The sequence below is a fragment of the Bipolaris sorokiniana genome (genome assembly GCF_000338995.1).
Source record: "Bipolaris sorokiniana ND90Pr unplaced genomic scaffold COCSAscaffold_14, whole genome shotgun sequence".
NCBI lineage: Eukaryota > Fungi > Ascomycota > Dothideomycetes > Pleosporales > Pleosporaceae > Bipolaris > Bipolaris sorokiniana.
The window spans coordinates 592,098-611,620 of NW_006911908.1; the positions used below are offsets into that span (position 1 = coordinate 592,098).

General features: G+C 51.4%; 7 protein-coding genes and 1 non-coding gene across 8 annotated transcripts; 5 read left to right on the forward strand and 3 right to left on the reverse strand.

Moving 5' to 3' along the window:
* Positions 1-22: 22 nt before the first annotated feature.
* On the reverse strand, positions 23-1,408 carry COCSADRAFT_243498 (uncharacterized protein). Its single transcript, XM_007705635.1, has 6 exons — positions 1,139-1,408; positions 846-1,089; positions 735-797; positions 350-676; positions 99-297; positions 23-44 (listed from the first exon to the last, which is right to left on the reverse strand). Exons 1-5 carry the CDS (start codon positions 1,210-1,212, stop codon positions 256-258), a joined length of 750 nt encoding a protein of 249 aa, XP_007703825.1. The 5' UTR covers positions 1,213-1,408; the 3' UTR covers positions 23-44; positions 99-255.
* A 999-nt stretch (positions 1,409-2,407) lies between these two features.
* Positions 2,408-2,516, forward strand: COCSADRAFT_t75. Its single transcript has one exon. It is a non-coding gene; the product is annotated as a tRNA-Arg (tRNA).
* A 208-nt stretch (positions 2,517-2,724) lies between these two features.
* Positions 2,725-5,487, reverse strand: COCSADRAFT_184289 (uncharacterized protein). The gene is made up of 4 exons (XM_007705636.1): positions 5,156-5,487; positions 4,779-5,100; positions 4,500-4,728; positions 2,725-4,452 (listed from the first exon to the last, which is right to left on the reverse strand). Exons 1-4 carry the CDS (start codon positions 5,225-5,227, stop codon positions 3,186-3,188), a joined length of 1,890 nt encoding a protein of 629 aa, XP_007703826.1. The 5' UTR covers positions 5,228-5,487; the 3' UTR covers positions 2,725-3,185.
* Positions 5,488-6,120: 633 nt separating this feature from the next.
* Positions 6,121-8,383, forward strand: COCSADRAFT_125376 (uncharacterized protein). The gene is made up of 4 exons (XM_007705637.1): positions 6,121-6,496; positions 6,548-7,059; positions 7,105-7,648; positions 7,853-8,383. The coding sequence occupies exons 1-4, from the start codon at positions 6,206-6,208 to the stop codon at positions 7,931-7,933; spliced, it is 1,428 nt and encodes a 475-aa protein (XP_007703827.1). The 5' UTR covers positions 6,121-6,205; the 3' UTR covers positions 7,934-8,383.
* A 600-nt stretch (positions 8,384-8,983) lies between these two features.
* On the forward strand, positions 8,984-12,346 carry COCSADRAFT_243527 (uncharacterized protein). The gene is made up of 5 exons (XM_007705638.1): positions 8,984-9,724; positions 9,775-10,091; positions 10,143-10,423; positions 10,474-10,831; positions 10,880-12,346. The coding sequence occupies exons 1-5, from the start codon at positions 9,232-9,234 to the stop codon at positions 12,056-12,058; spliced, it is 2,628 nt and encodes an 875-aa protein (XP_007703828.1). The 5' UTR covers positions 8,984-9,231; the 3' UTR covers positions 12,059-12,346.
* A 2,001-nt stretch (positions 12,347-14,347) lies between these two features.
* COCSADRAFT_125381 (uncharacterized protein) lies at positions 14,348-15,695 on the reverse strand. The gene is made up of 5 exons (XM_007705639.1): positions 15,573-15,695; positions 15,505-15,520; positions 15,126-15,442; positions 14,810-15,076; positions 14,348-14,762 (listed from the first exon to the last, which is right to left on the reverse strand). Exons 1-5 carry the CDS (start codon positions 15,576-15,578, stop codon positions 14,478-14,480), a joined length of 891 nt encoding a protein of 296 aa, XP_007703829.1. The 5' UTR covers positions 15,579-15,695; the 3' UTR covers positions 14,348-14,477.
* A 474-nt stretch (positions 15,696-16,169) lies between these two features.
* On the forward strand, positions 16,170-16,878 carry COCSADRAFT_345790 (uncharacterized protein; the record flags this gene model as incomplete). The annotated part of the gene is made up of 1 exon (XM_007705640.1): positions 16,170-16,878. The coding sequence occupies one exon, from the start codon at positions 16,170-16,172 to the stop codon at positions 16,578-16,580; it is 411 nt and encodes a 136-aa protein (XP_007703830.1). The 3' UTR covers positions 16,581-16,878.
* A 578-nt stretch (positions 16,879-17,456) lies between these two features.
* COCSADRAFT_243555 (uncharacterized protein) lies at positions 17,457-18,481 on the forward strand. The gene has a single exon (XM_007705641.1). The coding sequence runs from the start codon at positions 17,705-17,707 to the stop codon at positions 18,122-18,124; it is 420 nt and encodes a 139-aa protein (XP_007703831.1). The 5' UTR covers positions 17,457-17,704; the 3' UTR covers positions 18,125-18,481.
* The last annotated feature ends 1,042 nt before the right edge of the window (positions 18,482-19,523 follow it).

The following is a 19,523-nucleotide window of genomic DNA, read 5'->3' on the forward strand; positions in this document are numbered from 1 at the left end:
GAATTCGCATCGAGTGAAAGTCGAAGGTCGACTTCGATATTTTGCTTGCTCACATTTAGCGCGCTTGGTCCACCTTGTTTAATATAGCAGGGACTAACATCATAGTTACCCTGAGATCGCGCCCATAAGAGATGAGGAGATGCCTCCACGATGTCCCAAAGCAGGTCTGAAAATGTCTCAAAGTCTTCCTCGTGCACATCTCCGAACTTGTTTATATCAAAATGGGTCCGCGATACCGAGACCTTGTATATCGACTCAGACAGGTCTAGACACCCAGCGTGCTCGCTGACAATAAATCTCTACACTTGTTTTTAGCATGGGCACTGTGTGCAGTGTCTATCAAACTCACAGTCGGATCCTGCTTGTCTACAACCTTCCCCACATTACTTAACTCAAGCTCAAAAAAGCACACAACCCGAGTCCTATTTGTCCGGCCCCGCATCGTCACTAGAAATCTGTTGACTAAGTCTTCTATATAGGCATTGCCTGACCGTAGCACCTCAAGAGCGACAGGCTGCACCTGGTTGTCGTGGTACTTACGCCGCGCTGCATCGAGGATCTCCATCTGGCTCATCCCCTCGGCACTTCGAAACGGCGTGCCGAAGAAGATCAAACCAGTAGTCGAAGAGAACAGTCCAGGCCATGCTTCTAGATACTGTTCGGCTTCTAGGAGTGCCTATGGAAACATTTAGCGATAGCTGCGTCATTTCTATTCCGTCTATCCGTCTTCTTACCTTAAGCACAATCAGTCCGCCAAAGCAGTGCGCTACAAACACCAGCGGACGGAATGGAGTATTCTGGCAAAGTCAGCGGATACACGACGCCTACTAAACACGTGCTGGCACCTTTCTTTGTTGCTTCAACGCTCTTAGTAACTGCTCGGCCACGATAGACATGCCAAGCTGCATTTTTATACGATCGAACCACTGCGATGTATACCCGTACCGCATAATGCGCGCATTTGGCGCTACTGCTGGCAGCATATCATCTTCGATAAGCCAGTTGCGCCATTGTGGCGCTTCAGCCGTACCGACATTCTTACACCAGCTCTTATCGGGATGGGCGCCGAGACCGTGGATTGCAACAATACTAGCCGGCCTGTAAGTTGTGGGTACACTGAAATTATAGGAAAACGCACTCGATGCTCTGCACTTCTGTTGGTGCTTCGCGGAGCACCCTCAGGCACTCGTCTTTGCTACTGAGCCTAGCCATGCGTTAACCTCACCACGCGCTCATCCCATACTACGTCTCACTATTGATAAACCAGCGACTTCTATCCCTGACATTGTCAGATAATGGGTTGGGGGCGACAGTAATTGGTAAACGAGAGGAGGGGAGAGGAGAGGAGAGCCAGACTGAGAAAGATCGACGCAGCGAGGCAAACAGCCAGGCTGAAATGCGAAGCTGAGAAGAGGCTGAGCGTCATGAGGGTTGGCTGTCGTAGCGATGCGCACCACCCTCACCTGCATTGAGCTTGCTGGCTTGCACTAAATTGTGTGGCAGCAAGCCATTCCAGTTGCAAGCCATAACTAAATAGCCAGCCTGCACCATTAGTAAAATCTTAAGCAGCGCCGCAGCGCTATCTAACTAGGCAAAGCGCGGTATATAAAATATATGGCTTTAATTGTTTGCATCTGTTTGGCGTATGGCGTACCTGCCACGATACTCTGAACCATAGACCCAGGTAGGGCCAACCCTGGAAGATCCACCGGGTACCCCTCAGGCCAATAAAGCCACAGTCACGTGCATAGAATTTATAGTCCCATCTAAACCTTGAGTAACCACTCAAGGATTCGTCTCAATTCACTCTAACTGATATATTTTGTGCCTCTCTGCGAAACACTTCACATCTGCACTATCTGTAGAATCTTAAGCAACGCTGCAGCGCTAGCTAACTAGGCCTAGTGCGGTATATAAGATATATGACTTCTATTCTTCTTTGAATTTATCTTAGGAAGGTAGGTTTCTTGGTTGTGCGGGATCGAACGCTACTCCAACATCTTCCCTTAACTAACTGGTCGGAGAATATATTCCCACCCACACAAATACTATCGCATCCCCTTCCCAACCAACATGAAACAAGAGATCCAAGTACAAAAGAGGTATAGTTATATATATATGTTGCACCACACTAATGGGGGAATGCCTAATAGACATATATATACATATAACTATATAACTATTGTTAAACTATTTTAGGGTTTAAAAGTAAGGGTCTCCACATCCTACACACATATCCACTTTGAACCACCCTAAAAAAAAATTCGCCGAAGACACTAACCGTCCCACAAATAAGAAAAGAGAATATATTCTGTTCATCGGTTTCCAAGCTCACATGAAGCAGGAATTCCAGGTGCAATATGGATACATGTACAACATACCACACAAGATAGCTTCATGACAATCAGGTCGGTTGGCGCAATGGTAGCGCGTGGCCCTCCTATGCCAGCATCTACATAAAGCAGAGCAAAGCAAAGTAAAGGCCAAGGTTGCGGGTTCGAGTCCCGTGCTGATCGGACATGAGACGGTTACATTGTGTATTCTTGATTGTACTTGAGATAGGTGGACGTGATGGAGAACATAGATTTTTTTGGAAGTGGATAGACATGTCACGTGCGCTCTTCCTGAACATCATGAGAAGACTTGGCTGGGATATGAAATATTCTTCACATCACTCATCGATCACATCAAACTCAGGAATCAATATGTTGTTTTGAAAAAGAAGTCTGGAATTACGCTCATCATGAAACTCATACACGTCATGAACATATCCGCAGCTAAATAAAGCGCGAAAAGGGACAAGACTACTAGTAAAGCCAGGCACAAACTCCACCCCCCACCATCGGTGACGAGACAGTAGAAAAAAAGTGAAAAAAAGAATAACAAGAAAAGAATAAATCGACGCACTCCATGCGCCGGCCCCGACTAAGTACCAAGCAGAGATATCCCAAAAGGCCAATATGCTCACATTGGCAATCCCAAAAACGCCGGACCCCTATAATATGTATAAAGACATTTGTAGCGCCAAAAGCCAGGCACGCATGCTGGATAGACGAGGACTTGACTTGGACAGGAGAAAATCGAAGCTAGCACAATCGTAATAAGTGTAGTGTCCTGTGGCGCCATGCTGGAACTCCGTTGCGATGGAGATGGAGACTAAGAAGTGGAAAATCCAGAAACGTTCATCATGCTTTGGTTCGTGATATGGCGTTGCCAACGCTGCCAACGCGGCCGCTGGTTTTTCGTACACCAGCCTTTCCGTCGGTGCTTCGCCGTGAAGGGCTCGATCGCACCTTGGTCATGCTGATGCTGCCATTGCCGCTCTTCTCCTTTGGTGTCTTTGGCCGCGCGCCGGTTGGTGCGGTGTTCTCGAGATCGCTCTCTTCGCCGTAGCCAAAAGATGTGTGCGTTACCGAAGTCTGGATGACAGACGTGGTGCTGAAAGCACGGCGTTGCTTATCCTTGAGGGTGGGCGAACGCTGGGGCGAACGCGACGATGTCCGTCGCGCAATCTGGCGAAGGTGGAACTCCTCGTCTGACTCGCCGTCGAAGCGGGTAATGTCGGCCCTCACTTCTGTGTGCGACTTTGTGAATGGCTCGTTCTCGTCAATGCGCTGGGGCGATTGTCGCGATCCGTTGCCGTAAAGCTTGCTAGTCTTTCGCGGCTGGCCAGGTGTCGGCGCAGGCAGGTTGTCGTCTAATACACCAATGTGTCCTGAATTGCTGCGCTCGTTCGACTCAATCTCGCCCAGAGCTGCGCGCTTCTGCGATCCGTTGGGGGGAGTGAATGTTTGTCCGTTGCTAGCAAGGCGCTGCTTGTGCGATGACTTTGTGGGTGTGGAAGGTACCATCTGAGCATACTTGGCCTTCATGGTGTCCTCGTACCACCACTCGCGGAAAGTGCCCTGGTTCAGGTGCAGCCAGTGCTGTTGAGGGCCTACGACCATTCCTGGGCGCATAAATCGCATGTAAGCGATGATCTCGTTGGCAGTAAAGCCGTGCTTGTAGATGAGGTATGCACCAATGAGACAGCCAGTTCGTCCAAGACCAGCTTTGCAGTGAACGGCGATGCCTCGCTTTTGTACAGTGATCATCTCGTGTGCAAGGTTGACAAACTTGCGAACAAGGGACAGGGGCGGACATGTTCCATCGTCAAAGATCATGTTCAGGTGCTGAATGCCCAGCTTGGTGAAGTACGAGGACGAGTACAGCTCCGAGTTTAACCGAACGACGAGGCCGACGTTGCGCGCGCAGAAATGTGAGAGTACGTTCTTGAAAGGACTAGGAAGGTCGGATCTTTGGATCTCGGCAATGTTGGAAGGAAGCGTCGCATACATGGGCGAGGAAGCGGGGATCTCGTGTGTGGGCTTTTGTTGTGGCGAGGCAAAGGCAAGGAAGTCGGGGGTGATCCAGTTGAAATCTCCCATGTCTACGCGCTCGTACTTTTCGTATCTGACAAAGTTAGCAGCTGTAATAAGAAGCAACAAGCGCACACGTACTCCTCCAGACTGAAGTCCTTGAGTCCGCAGAGGCCTTCTTCCTTGGCTTTCCATACACCGTAGATGACATCCTGGATGTTGAGCACATAGTCGGCCTGGCTGTAGCCGGCGTCGCGGAAGGGCATGCAGGGAGGATCCATTTGTGCGATAGGGGCGAGGGCCAGGTGAGGAGGCCATGACTGGATAAGCACCATGTAGCATGCCAGGATACAAGCAGCGTTTGCGCGACCTAGGCATGTTAATTGGTGCGTAAAAGCGGCAGAGATGGAGTGTTCTTACTCCTCGAGTCGGCGTTGCTCCAGAAGACGACTGCGCGGTCCTCGTTGGCGGGGTCGCCTAGGACCTCGTGCAGCTGTACGGCGAAGCGGTAGAGGTGACCAATGTGAAGTGGGCCAAAGTCACCGTGGAAAGCATTGTACAGGAGCGTCTTGTCAATGCTAAAGTAGACGGGCGGGAGCACCTTGTGTGCTGGAGCTGTAGGGCCGCCATGGGCGCGCGACGACCGCTTGGAAGGCGACTGGGACTGCTTGGGATAAGGGAACGGAGTAGACGCATCCGGAGCATACGTATACGAGGCCAGGTAGAGACGGTCTTGGATGTACTAAGGGGCGCGGGGATCAGTATTTGGTCCAATGGCGCATTGTTTTGGTGCTCACCTCGATGACCTGGCCGTAGCTGGTTGTGGACGCGCGAGGCATTTTGGAAGTCCGTTCGCGGTGCGAAGACATGAACAGGAAGGGGCGACTCTCAAAGTGCTTGCCTGTTACAGCGGAAGGAAGCGACGATGGGCTACTGCGCACGAAGATAGCGGAGCGTCACGAGAGGCCGACTTGGGACGAGAGCAGCAGACTCGGTGGCGCGGCGCAGCGGAGGCGGGCGGAGAGCTGGTGGTGAAGGAGAGGCGGGCGGCGAGATGGCGAGAAGGCCGTCTGCTGTTCCTGCTGCGGTCTGGGTTAAGGAATAATGGTAGAGATGGCCGTGGTGCGGGAGTGATTGCAAGTTTAAGCACATGTCGGTGTTGTTGTTGTTTACAGCCGCACGGACGGCGGCACTAGCTCCGCTCCATGGTTTCGGCACACCCGCCAACAGCATCACAACAACTCTGGGCCATGTGGCCCGAGCGCCATGACAACAAGGCACGAGCGGGCGCCCTCCCCTACTGCCCATCTGCCGCACTGCCCGTTGTTATGCTCCTGCAACATGCACCGCTGAGCTGGCCGCTTGTAGCCCCTCTCTGCTCGGCCTGGACTGCTCTCGTCTCTAAGGAAACCAACGCTGTCGGCCTTCTCCCTGCAGCTGTCGTTCCTCCTACATGACCTCACAGGGTCCAGTGCCACCGCCCATGTCCATCTGCATCTCCATCATACCGCCATTGCTGCCACTCGGCTGCCATGGTAATGCTGCCGCCAGCCACACGAACACGCAGGTCCGCCCATGTGGCTTCGCCCTGACTGCCATGGCTGCAGTTGTCCTGCAGGGGAACTGATGTTGTGTTGTGCGGTATGGTGTGGGTAGACATGTAGTAGTGTATACAATACGTACATGCCTCCCACGGTATCGATAAGACGCTTATTGGCCATCGCCAAACATGCACCTTGTAAAACATAACATCACCTGACGACTGCAACTAAACTTCCCCCACACCCTCATCAAAACAACATCCATCCATCCATACATCCATACATCTACAGAACCATCCTGTGGAAATGATACGCAGAGGCAGAACCGAGGGATGGCTCAAACAGCCCATTGATGCATTGCCTACCTGGGCCACTTTTCATGGCGTCACCTTCAATAAGGTCAAAATTGGTCCCCTGCCTGGCCATGAGGACAGAGGTTCAACCGTCATCGCCGACCAGAACCTCCAAGGCAGCAATGTCGACCCTCTCATCGTAGTGCCCAAAGAATTGATCATCTCTCGTCAAAATATACATCTCCTTGCAAAGTCGGATCATCGTCTACATGATCTTCTTGAAGCCCTTGGAGACTTCGGAAGGGTGCGTGATAGGCTCTAGCAATAGAGTGCCCACAATAGTAACACTTTGCAGACAACAAGAGGCGCCGTGCTCTCATTCCTGCTCCTCCAAGCTACCATCTGTTGCCCAGACACAAAGGAGGTGGGTCTGCTGAACCCTCTAACGCAGTATATCAAGTTTCTCCCAGATGAGCTTCTTCCCACTTTTTGGACAGAAGAGGAGCGGGAGCTTCTGGTCGGAACTACTCTCAAGCCTGCTGTCAGTGCAAAGCTCAACAGTCTACTGCGCGAGTTCGAGAACCTGCGGACCGCTACAGAATCCATCCCATGGTGCAATAAGTTTTGGTGGGACGAAGAAGACGGCATGCTCACCTTTGATGATTGGATGCGAGTCGATGCCATGTACAGGTCCAGAGCCTTGGAATTTCCAGGTGCTGGCGATTGCATGATGCCATGCGTTGACATGGCCAATCACGCATCGGGTAATGCCACAGCCGCCTTATATGAAACAGATAGCAACGGAAATGGCTTGCTCCTGCTTCGAGAGGGCCAAAACATTGAACAAGGGGGCGAAGTAACAATCACGTATGTCGCCAAGGACGGACCAAAACAATGCGCTGACAAACGTAGGTATGGTGACAACAAAGGCGCGTGCGAAAACATCTTTTCATATGGATTTCTCGAAGATGGCATGACCTCTGCAAAAGTCATGTTCCTGGATCTTGACATTCCAGACGATGATCCTCTCAGACCTGCAAAAATCTATGTTTCAACAGAAGCGCCAGGATTCCGCATCTTCGAAAAAGACGGCGAGATAGATTGGGAGGGCGACTTCATATGGCTTGTTGTAGTCAATGAGGAAGATGGATTAGACTTCAAGGTCAGGCAAACCACTGATGGCAAGAAAAGTATCCAGGGTTTTTGGAGAGAGAGTGAGCTGGATACCTCTAAGCTACGTAAACATCTTGAAGAGGACGCAACTTGGGACGTTTTCCAGCTGCGTGCGACAGTCCTCTTGCAAGCCCGCATTGATACGCAGATCGAGGCGCTCAGGGGTGCTCAAGGCATCAAGCGCGAGGACACTATTCGCGAATTACCATGGAAACTAGCAGAGCGGCTCCGAAGCTTAGAGCTGAACATGCTCCAACGTGCCACATCCCTCTTTGACAAACAGGTGAGAACCATCCCTTCCTCTCTCCTACGTTTCAAAATGGTTACATAGTTTCATTGTTCAGCGGTAGGATACAATCCTCACCGCCTGGGTTGCCAAGTGCATGTTGGTGCAGGTCGGCAACGTGCGCTTGATCGACCACACGTGCAGAACGCGTTCCTGCAGCTGCCACGTGCAACCAGGAACAGACACTGACGTTGACTACAGAAAGCAAGATTGTTAGACTCACCCACTGTCATACATTATCTAGGTATGGATGAACAGGAGGAAGAAGTTGATTTTTCTTGAGGACGCATCCATCGATCCAATCCTACCTGCCTTCTAATAGGCACGGCGATATTAGTGACGGATCATCCGGAAGCAAGCGCATCCACCATAAAACATACTACGAAGTAGTGATTCTCTGCCGTGCACATCGCGTCGCTCACTCATATGATAATGCACTTTCTCCTACGGCTGGCGCACAGGTATTTAATATTTAATACTAGAGTATAGCTTCAGCAGTCATGATGAGTTGTAGTGTGTATACTGTGTAGGTAATACGATCACGCCACGTCGTACGTTCCACAGAGATCAGCTACCCAATACCAATGAACGGTATGCAAGATGTCTTTTCTGCAAAGCTAAGAAGGGTGATCCTCGTGGCTTGAGTGGGATCAACAGCTTGTCACGTTGTGTACTAAGCAGCATTCTTCTAGAACAATATCAGGGTGGCTCAGGATTGCGCTGGTTTGCTTGGGTAAATTCAAAAATCCCGTAGCAAGGGTGGCACGCACATGGAGTAGATTTCGAGTACATACTCCTACAGTAGTGTATATGAATACGAGCAGCAAATGAGACGTGGTTCTTAGCGAAAAGGCCTCTGGTACTATACCCTCCATGAAGATGACTCGTGGGTAGACTCCAATAACCACAGTTCTACGCAGGTCTAGCGTATCACCAGGCAGGCGAGGGGAGTAAGGCCCAACAGGAGCACTGTGGCTGACGTCTTTCCTGCTGTTTCGTCAAACCAACACTCCGTGGAGGATCAAAGGGCCGATCATCACACGCGATGAGGATCACACGCGATGAGGGACGCCGAGAACGGCCGTCAAGCAGCAGTCAGCCCCCGCATGCTGATCGCAGCCAGTCATGATTAAGGTTTGGTGGCTAGTGATGAGCGAAAATGTATCGGCAACGACGCCTGCTGCTCGTCTGTGGCCTGATGGGATTGGGATGGCGCCTTTCCGCCCCCGCAGCCACCCACAAATTCCCCAGGATCTGACTAGACCAGGGTAGCAGGTAGCAGCTTTATGTACATTTGCCAGGCCGCTCCGATTCTTCCGCTCACCTTTAACCCCCTCGTTCAATCTGGGCACACGCTCACCTCGACTTTAACCGGCTGTGTCTACACTGCGACACCAGCACACGTCTCTCGACACCAACAACAATCAAACTCTGCCGACTACACGCTTTTCGCAAACCCAGAAATACCAGAGCATCGGATGACAGGACCCAACACTACCTATTAGCGACTGCCCGTTGGGCCTACGACAAGCAGCACTTCCATACTATCCACAACGCGCAGACACGAAAATATCGCCACCATGCCTGGAATCTTGCCCATGAAGGTCATCAAAGTCGGCTCAAGCTGTCAGAGCCGCATCGCCCAAGCCTGCGATCGTTGTCGCTCTAAGAAGATACGATGCGACGGTATCCGCCCTAGTTGCACGCAGTGTACAAATGTTGGATTCGAGTGCAAGACGAGTGACAAGCTCAGCCGTCGTGCTTTCCCCAGAGGATACACGGAGTCTTTAGAAGAGCGCGTCCGTGCTTTGGAAAGCGAAGTTCGGGAACTTAAAGAACTGCTCGACGAAAAAGACGAGAAGATTGACATGCTATCGCGGATCCACTCGCATTCTTCAGCATCGCAAGCACCTGCAAGACGAGCATCGCCACAATCTCCGGGAATATCGGAAGGACGTGAAGAGTCACAAGAGAAGGACGACACGTTCAAAGTGCAGCAGGCGCCACATTTACTCGACGACGTAAACCATGATTCTTACTTTGTAGGCAGTTCGGCTGGACGAACACTTGTTGGTACGATCTCTGCTCCCTCTCCGGCAGCACCCATGTCTGACATTTCGCAGAGGCCTTCAAGCAAAAAGCACAAGAAGCAGGCAGACTCTCAACCGACGTTGACTCGGGTGTCTTCTTCGGCGCAGGTGCAAAGCCAGCTGCCACTCAATCAAAACGTCCAGTATCGTTCAAGGCCCCTCCTCGTCTAGTCTCAGATCAGATGGTCAACATATTCTTCCAAGAGTGGGCACCCTTGTTCCCAATCCTCCATCGCCCAACCTTCTTAGGTCTATACGAGCAATATGTTGCCAGCCCAGACACTATGACCGACAAAAAGTCCATTGCCCAACTCAACCTGGTCTTTGGAATCGCTGCACTTTCTAGCGACGTACGTGCCCAAAACCTGTCACGTTCTTTACTACAAACTGACACTTCGCAGCCTCGCGACGGCCAAGATGTCGACTCTTTCGAAGCTCAGTGGCAGAGCGCAATCAAGAGCTTCTTGATGGCCAACGATATAACAACCCTTCAGTGTTTTGTTCTTGCTCAGATTTTCTGCCTCTTGAGAGCGGATTACTCTCAGCTGCTCAAGTACAAAGGCTTGGCTATCGGCCTGTCACAACGCCTTGGCTTGCATCAGTCCCAGAAGCGCTTCGCACTTGACGCGCTGACATGTGAAACACGCAAGAAGACCTTTTGGTCACTCTACACCGTCGACTGGTAAGTTTATGTTACCGATAAATTGCAGCCACGTTGCTGATTTTCTATAGCTTTTCTGCTGCACACATTGGTCTTCCGAAACTGATTCGCGAGGAAGATGTGCACTGTGAGTATCCTGTAGATGCTGATGACGAATACGTCACAGAGAAGGGATTCCTGCCGACATTGCCGGGCGAATACACCAAGCTCTCCAGTGCGCTAGCCCTCTTCCGCCTGTCACGCATCCTGTCCAGGGTTCTTATGGAACTCTATCCCGGATCGGCGTCTCATGACATCTCTTTCCGCACCATAGCAACATTGGCCGACGAATTAGAGGACTGGCAAAGCAACCTTGCACCGCACCTCAAGCTCACATTCGCACAAGACAAACCGAGCACCAACGTCACAAGCAGCCGTTCTCCCATCTTGGTATGTACAACCCGCTTAGCGCCAGGTCCCCGATACTAACAACGCCAGTCTCTTGCATATCACCACATCAGAGCTCTGGTGTACCGTCCAGCTATTGTTGCCAATCTCGGCGACAGAGCGTCTTCAGCTGTGGTAGCTATTGGGGATTCCTGTAAACACATTGTGCAGATTGTCGAGCTCCTCGACGAACGCAAACTCAGCTTCTCCTTCTGCCTCAACCGCAATGAGGTTCTCGTGCAAGCTGGTTTCGGTCTGCTTTTCCAGGCGCTCAACCTGGCCCGCGAAGGCAAGCTCATCAAAGAAAGCAACCGCCTCGCTTGTACCGTCATGGACATGCTCGAGCACGGAAACGCAGCTGGTTACACTGACTTCCGCCGGATAGGCTGTGGCATAGTGGCTGTACCAAGCGTGGACCAGATGCCAGCACCACCCCTTTCACGGCACAACTCCGATCAAAACATGGGCGCGCCTTTGGATACTTTCCGTGCCACGCAGAAGTCGCTCAAGGCTTTAGCAGCACGCTTCTCCCCAGGTGCCTCGAAAGCTGCCCGTGCAAACGCTCGGGAACCGCGTCGTGCAACGCTTCCTGCCCTTTCCCCCCACGTAGGCTCTCATCCTAACCACTCTTCAACGAGTTTATCTTCGATTCGGTCGGAACCCCCAACTGCTCGTTCAGAGCCAAATTTGAGCCCATTGTCTCACCGTGCATCCTTTTCAGTGCCAAACAAGCGCCATCCAAGCCAACCTGTCAGTCAACAGCAGCAACGCAACATCGACTACATGTCTTTCCCGATGGATTCATTAGCTGGTTATGTGATCTCAAATAGTAACCAAGCTACCAAGTCCGAGGTTTCGCCGGCAGATTGGGAGCGTCTTCTCTCATCACTGGACAACGGACAAACGAACATCTACGACACCATATATGGTGGTCCACCAGCCGACGCTCTACTCGATATGACACCCTTGTCTGCTACCACTGACAGCAACACTACATGGTCTCCCAATGTCTGGAACTGGAACAGTTACGCCTCCCAGGCCCCGCCGCCCCAAAGCGTTCTCAGCTTCAGCGATGAGAGCTTGACTAGCGGAGAAGAATTCAATAGTGCTGCTTGCGACTACGGGTCTACGCCTGGTAGCGATGGCCTGTACCCTGGTATCATGATCCCTGGCGATTACGAGGATGCTGCGAATCTTGTTGGGCTTGACGGCAACTACTCCAGATTGTGAGTTATGGTTATAATGATGCGACGACATGTTGATGGGTTTGTATATTGGAAAATATTCGTCTAGTGCGAATGGGCGTCAGGAGGGTTGGGATGATTTGGATTCGATTCACGTTTTGATTTGACTTTTAGTTCTTTTTTTTCGTTGTTTGTTTGAGATACCAAGCTCACTACAAGAGCAAAAACGCCGCTGGGAGGATGAGATTCCGAGTTTTCTTCCCTTTGTCATTTCCATTTGGCAGAATGTAAGGGTTCGTTATTGCATATAATCTTTTTTAGTTTCGTAATGATTCAAACATCACGATTCTTCCCGAACATGTTCCATCTTTTCACTTTCGAGAGATAGTCATTCAATTTATCCTGCATTGCCTCCAAAATACCCTTCAGCATGGTACCTGGCAAAATACACCCTACACTCAAGCTATTTCATCTCACCTTTTCGGTGCACCAGGTTTCACATTAGATACATTATCATACCTAGAAATGAGTACATCGCAAATAGCCTAAATTACCCCAGACACGAGCGCAGGGCTGAAGAAGCATTAATGAATTCGAAGCTTTACCTAACACATACACTCAAATGCTCACGTGTTCATTCTTCCAGAATCCCTCTCACACTCACTCCACAGAAAATCGTTCACCCAGGACAATCCAAATCAATCCCATCTACCCACCCAGTCTGCCTTCTTCTCACCGCTCTCTCCCGAACACTCAATCACAGACCGACCCCCTTGTCCGGCCCTCTCTCCCTCCCTCCGGAGCCTCTCCGGACAAAAGGAAAAAAAAAGACTCGAATCATGTTTCCGCTGTTCAGCCACATATGCGCCACATAATCGTCACGACTGAAACACAGAAACAGCCCACCTCACCGTAGAGTAGGGTGAACAAATATGTGTAAAGTAGATGAATGAAGAAAGCGAAATCCTGCACGTACCGTACCCAGGTGCCGAGGTTGACTTGGTCATACGTACCGGCATCGTCCAGAGTGTCAAGTAGTAGGGAGGGGGGCTAGGGATTGAGCACGTTGCGGCTTGACATGGAACCATGGAGCACGGAACCATGGAATATGGTGGTGCGATACTGGGATGATGCAAACAAGGGAAACCGTATGGACCGAACCAGTCGTGCAGCGCCTCGTGGTCTTACACGTGGGAATGTTTGTTATGCGGGGTAAAAAAAAAGACGGCTGAGCTTGGGGTTCTGCAAGGATTGTGAGCGAGGAGGGGTTGATTGGTGGGGTGAAAGAAGGATTTCAGTTTGGATGGTTCTTGATTTCTCTCTCTCTCTCTGGGAATCATGGGGTAGTACAGATCTAACCATTCCAACCCTCCTACATCTTTGTCTATGAGACAACTCTTATTTCTAACAGTGAAGCAAGGTAACAAACCAACAAAGCTACATGCAGCTTCAATAAAAACGGTACACAAGCCTCTCGCACCAACATTTCCCCTTCGTTCAACCTCTCCCCCCCTCCCCGTTACGATGATCATGATGATGCTTCAAACTCAAAAGTCCTTCCTACTTCCAAACTTCCCCCCTTTCCCCATTCGCCCCCAAAAATTACAAGGGCCTACATCCAAATGACCTCACCCCGATCCACACACTCTCCCTCTATTCCCTCATCACGATCGCAATCGTGATCGCCAGCAACCCGCCCCTACCTCCAACATTACTCTACTAGGAATCCCCATGACGCAGCCAACGTCATAACAAACCAGGGGGGCAGGCGACCATCACGATTGAAATTGGATAGTGTACAAGGGAGAAAAATCCGTGCGTAGAGTAGGGGATTCCCAAATACAGTATTTGTTTCCCCCCACTGCACAGCCTATGGGAATGTATTGTGTGAAAATCTTCCTATGTACACACACGCACATACGCACGCATCGCATGCACGCAAGTTGCGCGGATCCGCACGTGCACGTGGCCCCCCCTCCCCGCGTTGGGGAGTGGAATGTGGTAGTGGCGTCAGTTTGCAACATTGGTTTTGCAGCACGCGAGTCGGAAGAAAAAGGGCTAGTTGAGTCGGGAAAAAAAAGAGGTCTAGTGTGTATGTAGAGAAAGAGGGTAGAATGGGGAGCGGGGCGGGGCGGGGAAACGGGGTACGTATCATGCAATGTTTGGCTTGTTAAGCGCGATAGCAGTGGGCTACGTACACCTACTTAGTTGGATTAGAACGACAGCGCTGTGCATTGGTGATACCGATGTTCGTTTGCAGCGGTAGCGCAGAGGCCCTGCAGGGTCGGGGAAAGTCGGAGGATGGGGAGGGGGGTTTCTTTGAACAGCATGTTTGGTATCACACAATCTTTGTTTCTATTGGGGATATAATTCCGACATCGGGGCGCGCCTACATAGTTTTCTTTGACTATGGCAGCCCTAAAAGCGGCTCTGTCCTGCAACATGCACAGATGACTACAAGAATACTAGCGCAAAAACTCGGCGTTCAAGTAGTTGACAAAGACCTCCTTTATCCTCGCCTTCGAAAAGCTGTGTTGTCGGTTTAGGGTGATGAACTGGCGTCGTATGCGCTGAAGTTGCGGTAGAGTCATTGGCGTCGCGGGCAGTTCAATGGGCTTCTCGACATCTGCTACGGCTATTTGTCCACCTCCTTCACCGGCGTGGTCTTTCTGGTAGACCATTATCTGCGTGACAATGTCCGACGTCGTCTTGTCAAGTTCGTAGAGGTAGTTTTGCTCGGTCGCCGGTTTCTAAAGGAGGTTAGATTAGCATAACGAGAAGGACCCAAAACACGCACCAGCACTGTCGCCATGTTGGGCCTGACAGTCTTCATCTTGCCGTCACTGCCAATCATGGCTTCCCATATCTGGTCGCATGGCGGCGTCTCATCTTCTTCAACCACGATGAACAATGGACTGTCCCAGCGCGTCATGCCATTGGGCTCTTCGTATCGGAAGATGAGGTTCTCAAAGACATCCTCTTCGTATCCGCCGTCACTCTCCTGATTCGCCAAGAGTTTCTTGTTGTTCTCGCGACATCGGTCGGGCGGCGTACCTACGTGCAGCTCTAGGACTGTTAGCGCGGTGACCTGGAAGCGACAATGCTGTACTGACCACGCAGCTGGGGGTCTGCAGGGCTTTGGCCTCGCAGTACAACTGGTAGCGAAACCCCTTTATGTAGTTCAGGCCATCTGCAATAACGATGTCATCCCGTGACAAGACTCTCTTGACGGCAGAATATTCTTCCGCACGTGCATCCTTTTCGGCTCTGGCCGTACGGTAGACGGAGCGCGGCACGCCGAGAGTCTGGTCATTGATAAGATGCACCTTCAGGCGGGACGTGCGGGCATCAGGAGGAGCGCTGGCAATCTTTGACTCGAAAAATTGCTGGAGTTGTCGGGCTCTGGTAGTTTTGCCCGCGGAAGGGAAACCTTTGGGCGGGTTAGCGAGAGTGGCGGCGGGGGCATGGGATGGAGGGGTGGGAGGGTGGAACCTGAGATTAGGATGAGCTGGCGGGCGTCAGTAATTAGCGAGTCTGGGGAAGGTTGGACGAGGACATACAGGCATGGCGGGCGCAGGGCGAGAGAAATTGGAGCCTACAAGGCGGCGGGCGCATGGCCTAGGGAAGATTGGCGCCTCGAGGCCCTGGCCAGCATCGGCAGATGTTGAAGAGTGACGAAATTTACAGGCCGGGCTAGTATCAGACGGTCGATTTAGTAGGCGTAGTGGTGCACATGGATAAGTATGCATGTAATCTGGAACTCCCGAGCCGCGGTCCAAGTGGTCCCCCATCAAGCGTGGCCCTATCTTTCTCGTCGCCTTCTTTTCTTGCTTCTGCCCCCTCCTGCTGCTTTTTCCTCGCCTGCTGTCGACCAAGCACTGAGGATAGACGAATACGCACGCACCTACGGTCATTGATTTCTTCTACGCTCGCGCCAAAGATCGCCAGTGCAAGGGTACATTTGAGGGTCCCCATACGCTACCACGGCTCCACTACTATTTACTTTATCTCTCCCGCTCGCCTCGGCCGCCGTTGCAACCCATCCACCGCCCTCTCTCTTGCTCTGCTCTACTCTATTGCCTTCTATCCTGCTCAGCTCAGCTCAGCTCTTCACAATCCTCCAGTCACCAGCAGACCAGCCCAGACCAACCGCAGCAATGTCCAACTACTCGCAACAGTCGTACGGTGCCCAGACCCGACCTGCTTTCTCTGCCCTCCAGTCGTCCAGCAATGCCTCCCCAAGCTACAACAGTGCTGCTGCCTCCAGCATTGCCTCGCGATCCTCGACGGGCTCTGCTCCCCCTGTCTCGCCCTCGACGAGTCCCCAGAACCAGGCCTACTTTGGCTCCCTGAACCAGCAGTCGCAGCAGCAGCAACAGCCTCAGCAGCAACAGCGTCTACAGGCCCAACGACACCCCAGTTTCGAGTATCAGCCCAATAGATCAGGGGCAGGCCACACCGCAGCTGAGACGACAAACTACCTCAACCAGGCTGCGCTGCTCGCCGAGGCTGCAAAACGGGCACAATTGGCTTGCGTCATGCGAGATCTCGACGGCATGGAGCTATGAGCAGGAAGAGAAGACAGCTGTGGAACACCAAGATCAACACAGGCGATACGCCGGTATCGTCGAGTTGGTGCAGCGCTTCTCTCCTAGGCAATTGCCGGTAAAAGTCGGCCTTGCACCCTGACATACTTCACCTGCTACCCAAACTGAGTGGGTCCGGACAACAGAGTCTTCAGATCTCACCAGGCAATCACTCCACCATTTACACCAGACAATGTTTAGGCTAATCGTCCCTGTCTTTTCATTTCCATGATCCAGTCTTTTGGGTCATATTCCACTGTTGGCTACTTTTTTTCTATGGCGTGCTGCTTCGTTTATTTCGACTTTGTACATACTACTCCACTTATCGGACCGACTAGTCTTTTCACCTTCCTCTTTCTTTACCTTATTTCATAGCTTGGAGTTTACACGGCATGGCGAGTACATACATACATATACGGGAACATGTTCCTTTTCACATGGCGGCATCGCTAGATTAGACTGTGCGGGGAACGATCCAATAAGGAGGCAATTGGTCATACTTTGGTATGCATGCAGATGCGGGACATAGATCAATGAAGGGCTTATTCCGATATTGTATGCGCCAACGTTTGTCTTGCCCATTCACGGACCGAGGCTTATTGTACTTCAACCAGACGTGTGACGTCAAGATCAGGTTTTGTATAACCGCCTGCGAGAACGTCGATGTCTGCTTCTGCGCTTTGCGCCAGATCCAAACACGTGCGACATGCCAGTATGCAGTGCACAATAGAGGTTCCTGTTGCGCCGTTGACCTGAGGTGTTTGAAATCTTTAGTTGCAATACAAAGTTTATCCTTGCACCTGCATATCAGGCCACGGCCTTGTTCAGGTAGCTTGAAGAAGACTAGACGGAAGAACTGAATTGTAATTCCACAAGCAGATTTTAGTAAGCCGCTTCAGTAAGGGGTCTGGAGCTGTGTGTTCCGAGTGGAGACGGACTTTTACATAGTACGGAACGAAGCGCTGGTAGAGCATCCAGAGTGTGGGACCCCTTTGGAGCCGTGCCGTGCCTGAAAGGTCACGTGTGGACCCGTCTGTCGATCTTCGCGCGCCTTCCATCTGGGATCCAGGGCCGACCTCACAACCAAACACTGGCACATAGCCACGATGCCGTCGTCCGACTATGCCACAGCTTCGAGTGGCGCGCTGAAGCTCAAAGGTGCTGGTGTTGATAAGAAAAAGAAGAAAAAGAAGCCCAAGTCCACGACCGACTCTGCCAAATCCGCCGATGGAGACGCTACGAGCATTGCGAAACGGCCGGAAACAGAAAGCGATGCACACAAAACACCTTCGGGCACGCCCGCTCGCTCACTATCACCCGAGACCGCCGAACGATCGATAAGAGAGGGCGGTGGCAGACAAAAGACGGATGCTGAGAAGCGACACGACGAGATGCGACGGAAGAGACTGGAAGAGAAGATGAGGAAGGAGGGTGTCAAGACACACAAGGAGAAGGTCGAGGAGTTGAACAAGTACCTCAGCGGCTTGAGCGAGCACCACGACATGCCAAAGATCGGACCTGGCTAACGCACGATAACCGTTCCGTAGTTGCGGTGGTATGTCGTTCAACGACGCGCGATCCTATAGCAGGAGATGGATCCTATAATTCTCGTTTACATCAACAACAACAAACGGACCATGGTGGGCATGATTGTGGAGACGTCAAAATGTTGACTGGGGATTTTGCGCATACAAAGGTTATGGGAAAAAAGATGCCAGAGTGTCACTGACAAAGCTTTGAGACTTGATGCTATCGACAGACCTAGCAAATTGAGGGTCGGCCGTCCGTGCGGACAGTGCGCTGATAACAGCGATACCGTGTATGTCACACACTTACAAGAAATTTCAACCCGAATAAGTGGATTATGTTTCTGCGCTTATGAGATTACTGTTCTCGATCACTGGTGAACAGACGCCATGCAGTATTAATGATTGGGTCTGACAAGCGACCTAGTAGAAAGACGGTCGGTGCAACAGCGAGCACGGGATAGAGATGGCAAACACCAAATACGAGGGGCCCCTGCAAATCGATCCTACTCAAAGCGGCTGTAGTTCTCAATGGGAACACACTCCGGGAGCTATTCTCTCATTACCTTGAGATGCCATTGGATAGACGCGAGCGCTTATGCCGTTAGATGTACGGACGTAAATAAGCTGACCATACCTTGCCATTTTGCCACCGGTAACCCGTGAACGGAGAGGCCATAGCGCTACCGCTGTTGGATTACTGCACTATTGGAATGGCAAGGGCGGTACGCGTAAGTGTGGGTGACCTGGACTTCACGACTCGCAACAGCAGCGTATTCTCACACTTTGTATCTACGAGCTTGAATTTCGTAGGTAGCGCGATAGAGTCTTATCAAAGGCCCTTCGCATCGGGCGCGCTTCGGACTTGTTCTGGAGTTTCAAAAGTCTGTGTCCAGTTTGCGTCCACTAGCCTTATCAGAGTTGCAGCAGTCAGCGCGCAGTCCAGCATGGGGATTCGTAGGCGCGGCAAGATGGCCGGGATGTTTAAACTTTAAAATTGTTCCAGAAAGGCTTCAGAATGGCGACACATTCGATTCAGTCATTTATTGCAAGCCCGCGATAGTGGCTTGAGTTGTGATGGACTGGGGTACCAATTCACCTGCCGAGAGTGCTTAGCGCTCGACAGGTGCTTGCTTCAGCGCCAATGAGGCTTGTCTTAATGCCAAGTTCCATGCTTAGCCATTGTTGGTTCTGCCTCGCTTGGTTTGGCTCTCTGCAGGGGGTTGAACGCTTCTCCGCACCTACCATACAGTCGAACCCACTCTCCTCGAACAAAGTCTAGGTAACAACAGAGACTGTATGTAGAGAGCTGTTGAGTTTCGTGACCAAACGTGGTGTCTCCAAAAGCCCTATAATGCAAAAAAACTCTACCACAATAACCACAACCACCTATGCGCAT

What these genes read in the sequence shown, in the direction of transcription:
- COCSADRAFT_243498 (XM_007705635.1), bottom strand. Translation starts at nt 1,212, where the DNA reads ATGGCTAGGCTCAGTAGCAAAGACGAGTGCCTGAGGGTGCTCCGCGAA. An exon ending in CGTTGAAGCAACAAAGAAAG is followed by an intron (nt 798 to 845) that starts GTGCCAGCACGT and finishes TGACTTTGCCAG; the next exon opens with AATACTCCATTCCGTCCGCT. An exon ending in GCGGACTGATTGTGCTTAAG is followed by an intron (nt 677 to 734) that starts GTAAGAAGACGG and finishes ATGTTTCCATAG; the next exon opens with GCACTCCTAGAAGCCGAACA.
- COCSADRAFT_243527 (XM_007705638.1), top strand. Translation starts at nt 9,232, where the DNA reads ATGCCTGGAATCTTGCCCATGAAGGTCATCAAAGTCGGCTCAAGCTGT. An exon ending in GGCTGGACGAACACTTGTTG is followed by an intron (nt 9,725 to 9,774) that starts GTACGATCTCTG and finishes GACATTTCGCAG; the next exon opens with AGGCCTTCAAGCAAAAAGCA. An exon ending in TCACTCTACACCGTCGACTG is followed by an intron (nt 10,424 to 10,473) that starts GTAAGTTTATGT and finishes GATTTTCTATAG; the next exon opens with CTTTTCTGCTGCACACATTG.
- COCSADRAFT_243555 (XM_007705641.1), top strand. Translation starts at nt 17,705, where the DNA reads ATGCCGTCGTCCGACTATGCCACAGCTTCGAGTGGCGCGCTGAAGCTC.
- COCSADRAFT_125376 (XM_007705637.1), top strand. Translation starts at nt 6,206, where the DNA reads ATGATACGCAGAGGCAGAACCGAGGGATGGCTCAAACAGCCCATTGAT. An exon ending in GGGGGCGAAGTAACAATCAC is followed by an intron (nt 7,060 to 7,104) that starts GTATGTCGCCAA and finishes TGACAAACGTAG; the next exon opens with GTATGGTGACAACAAAGGCG. An exon ending in CATCCCTCTTTGACAAACAG is followed by an intron (nt 7,649 to 7,852) that starts GTGAGAACCATC and finishes CGTTGACTACAG; the next exon opens with AAAGCAAGATTGTTAGACTC.
- COCSADRAFT_125381 (XM_007705639.1), bottom strand. An exon ending in TGCAGACCCCCAGCTGCGTG is followed by an intron (nt 15,077 to 15,125) that starts GTCAGTACAGCA and finishes ACAGTCCTAGAG; the next exon opens with CTGCACGTAGGTACGCCGCC. An exon ending in CCAACATGGCGACAGTGCTG is followed by an intron (nt 14,763 to 14,809) that starts GTGCGTGTTTTG and finishes AACCTCCTTTAG; the next exon opens with AAACCGGCGACCGAGCAAAA.
- COCSADRAFT_184289 (XM_007705636.1), bottom strand. Translation starts at nt 5,227, where the DNA reads ATGTCTTCGCACCGCGAACGGACTTCCAAAATGCCTCGCGCGTCCACA. An exon ending in GCTACGGCCAGGTCATCGAG is followed by an intron (nt 5,101 to 5,155) that starts GTGAGCACCAAA and finishes CGCGCCCCTTAG; the next exon opens with TACATCCAAGACCGTCTCTA. An exon ending in AAGGACTTCAGTCTGGAGGA is followed by an intron (nt 4,453 to 4,499) that starts GTACGTGTGCGC and finishes TAACTTTGTCAG; the next exon opens with ATACGAAAAGTACGAGCGCG.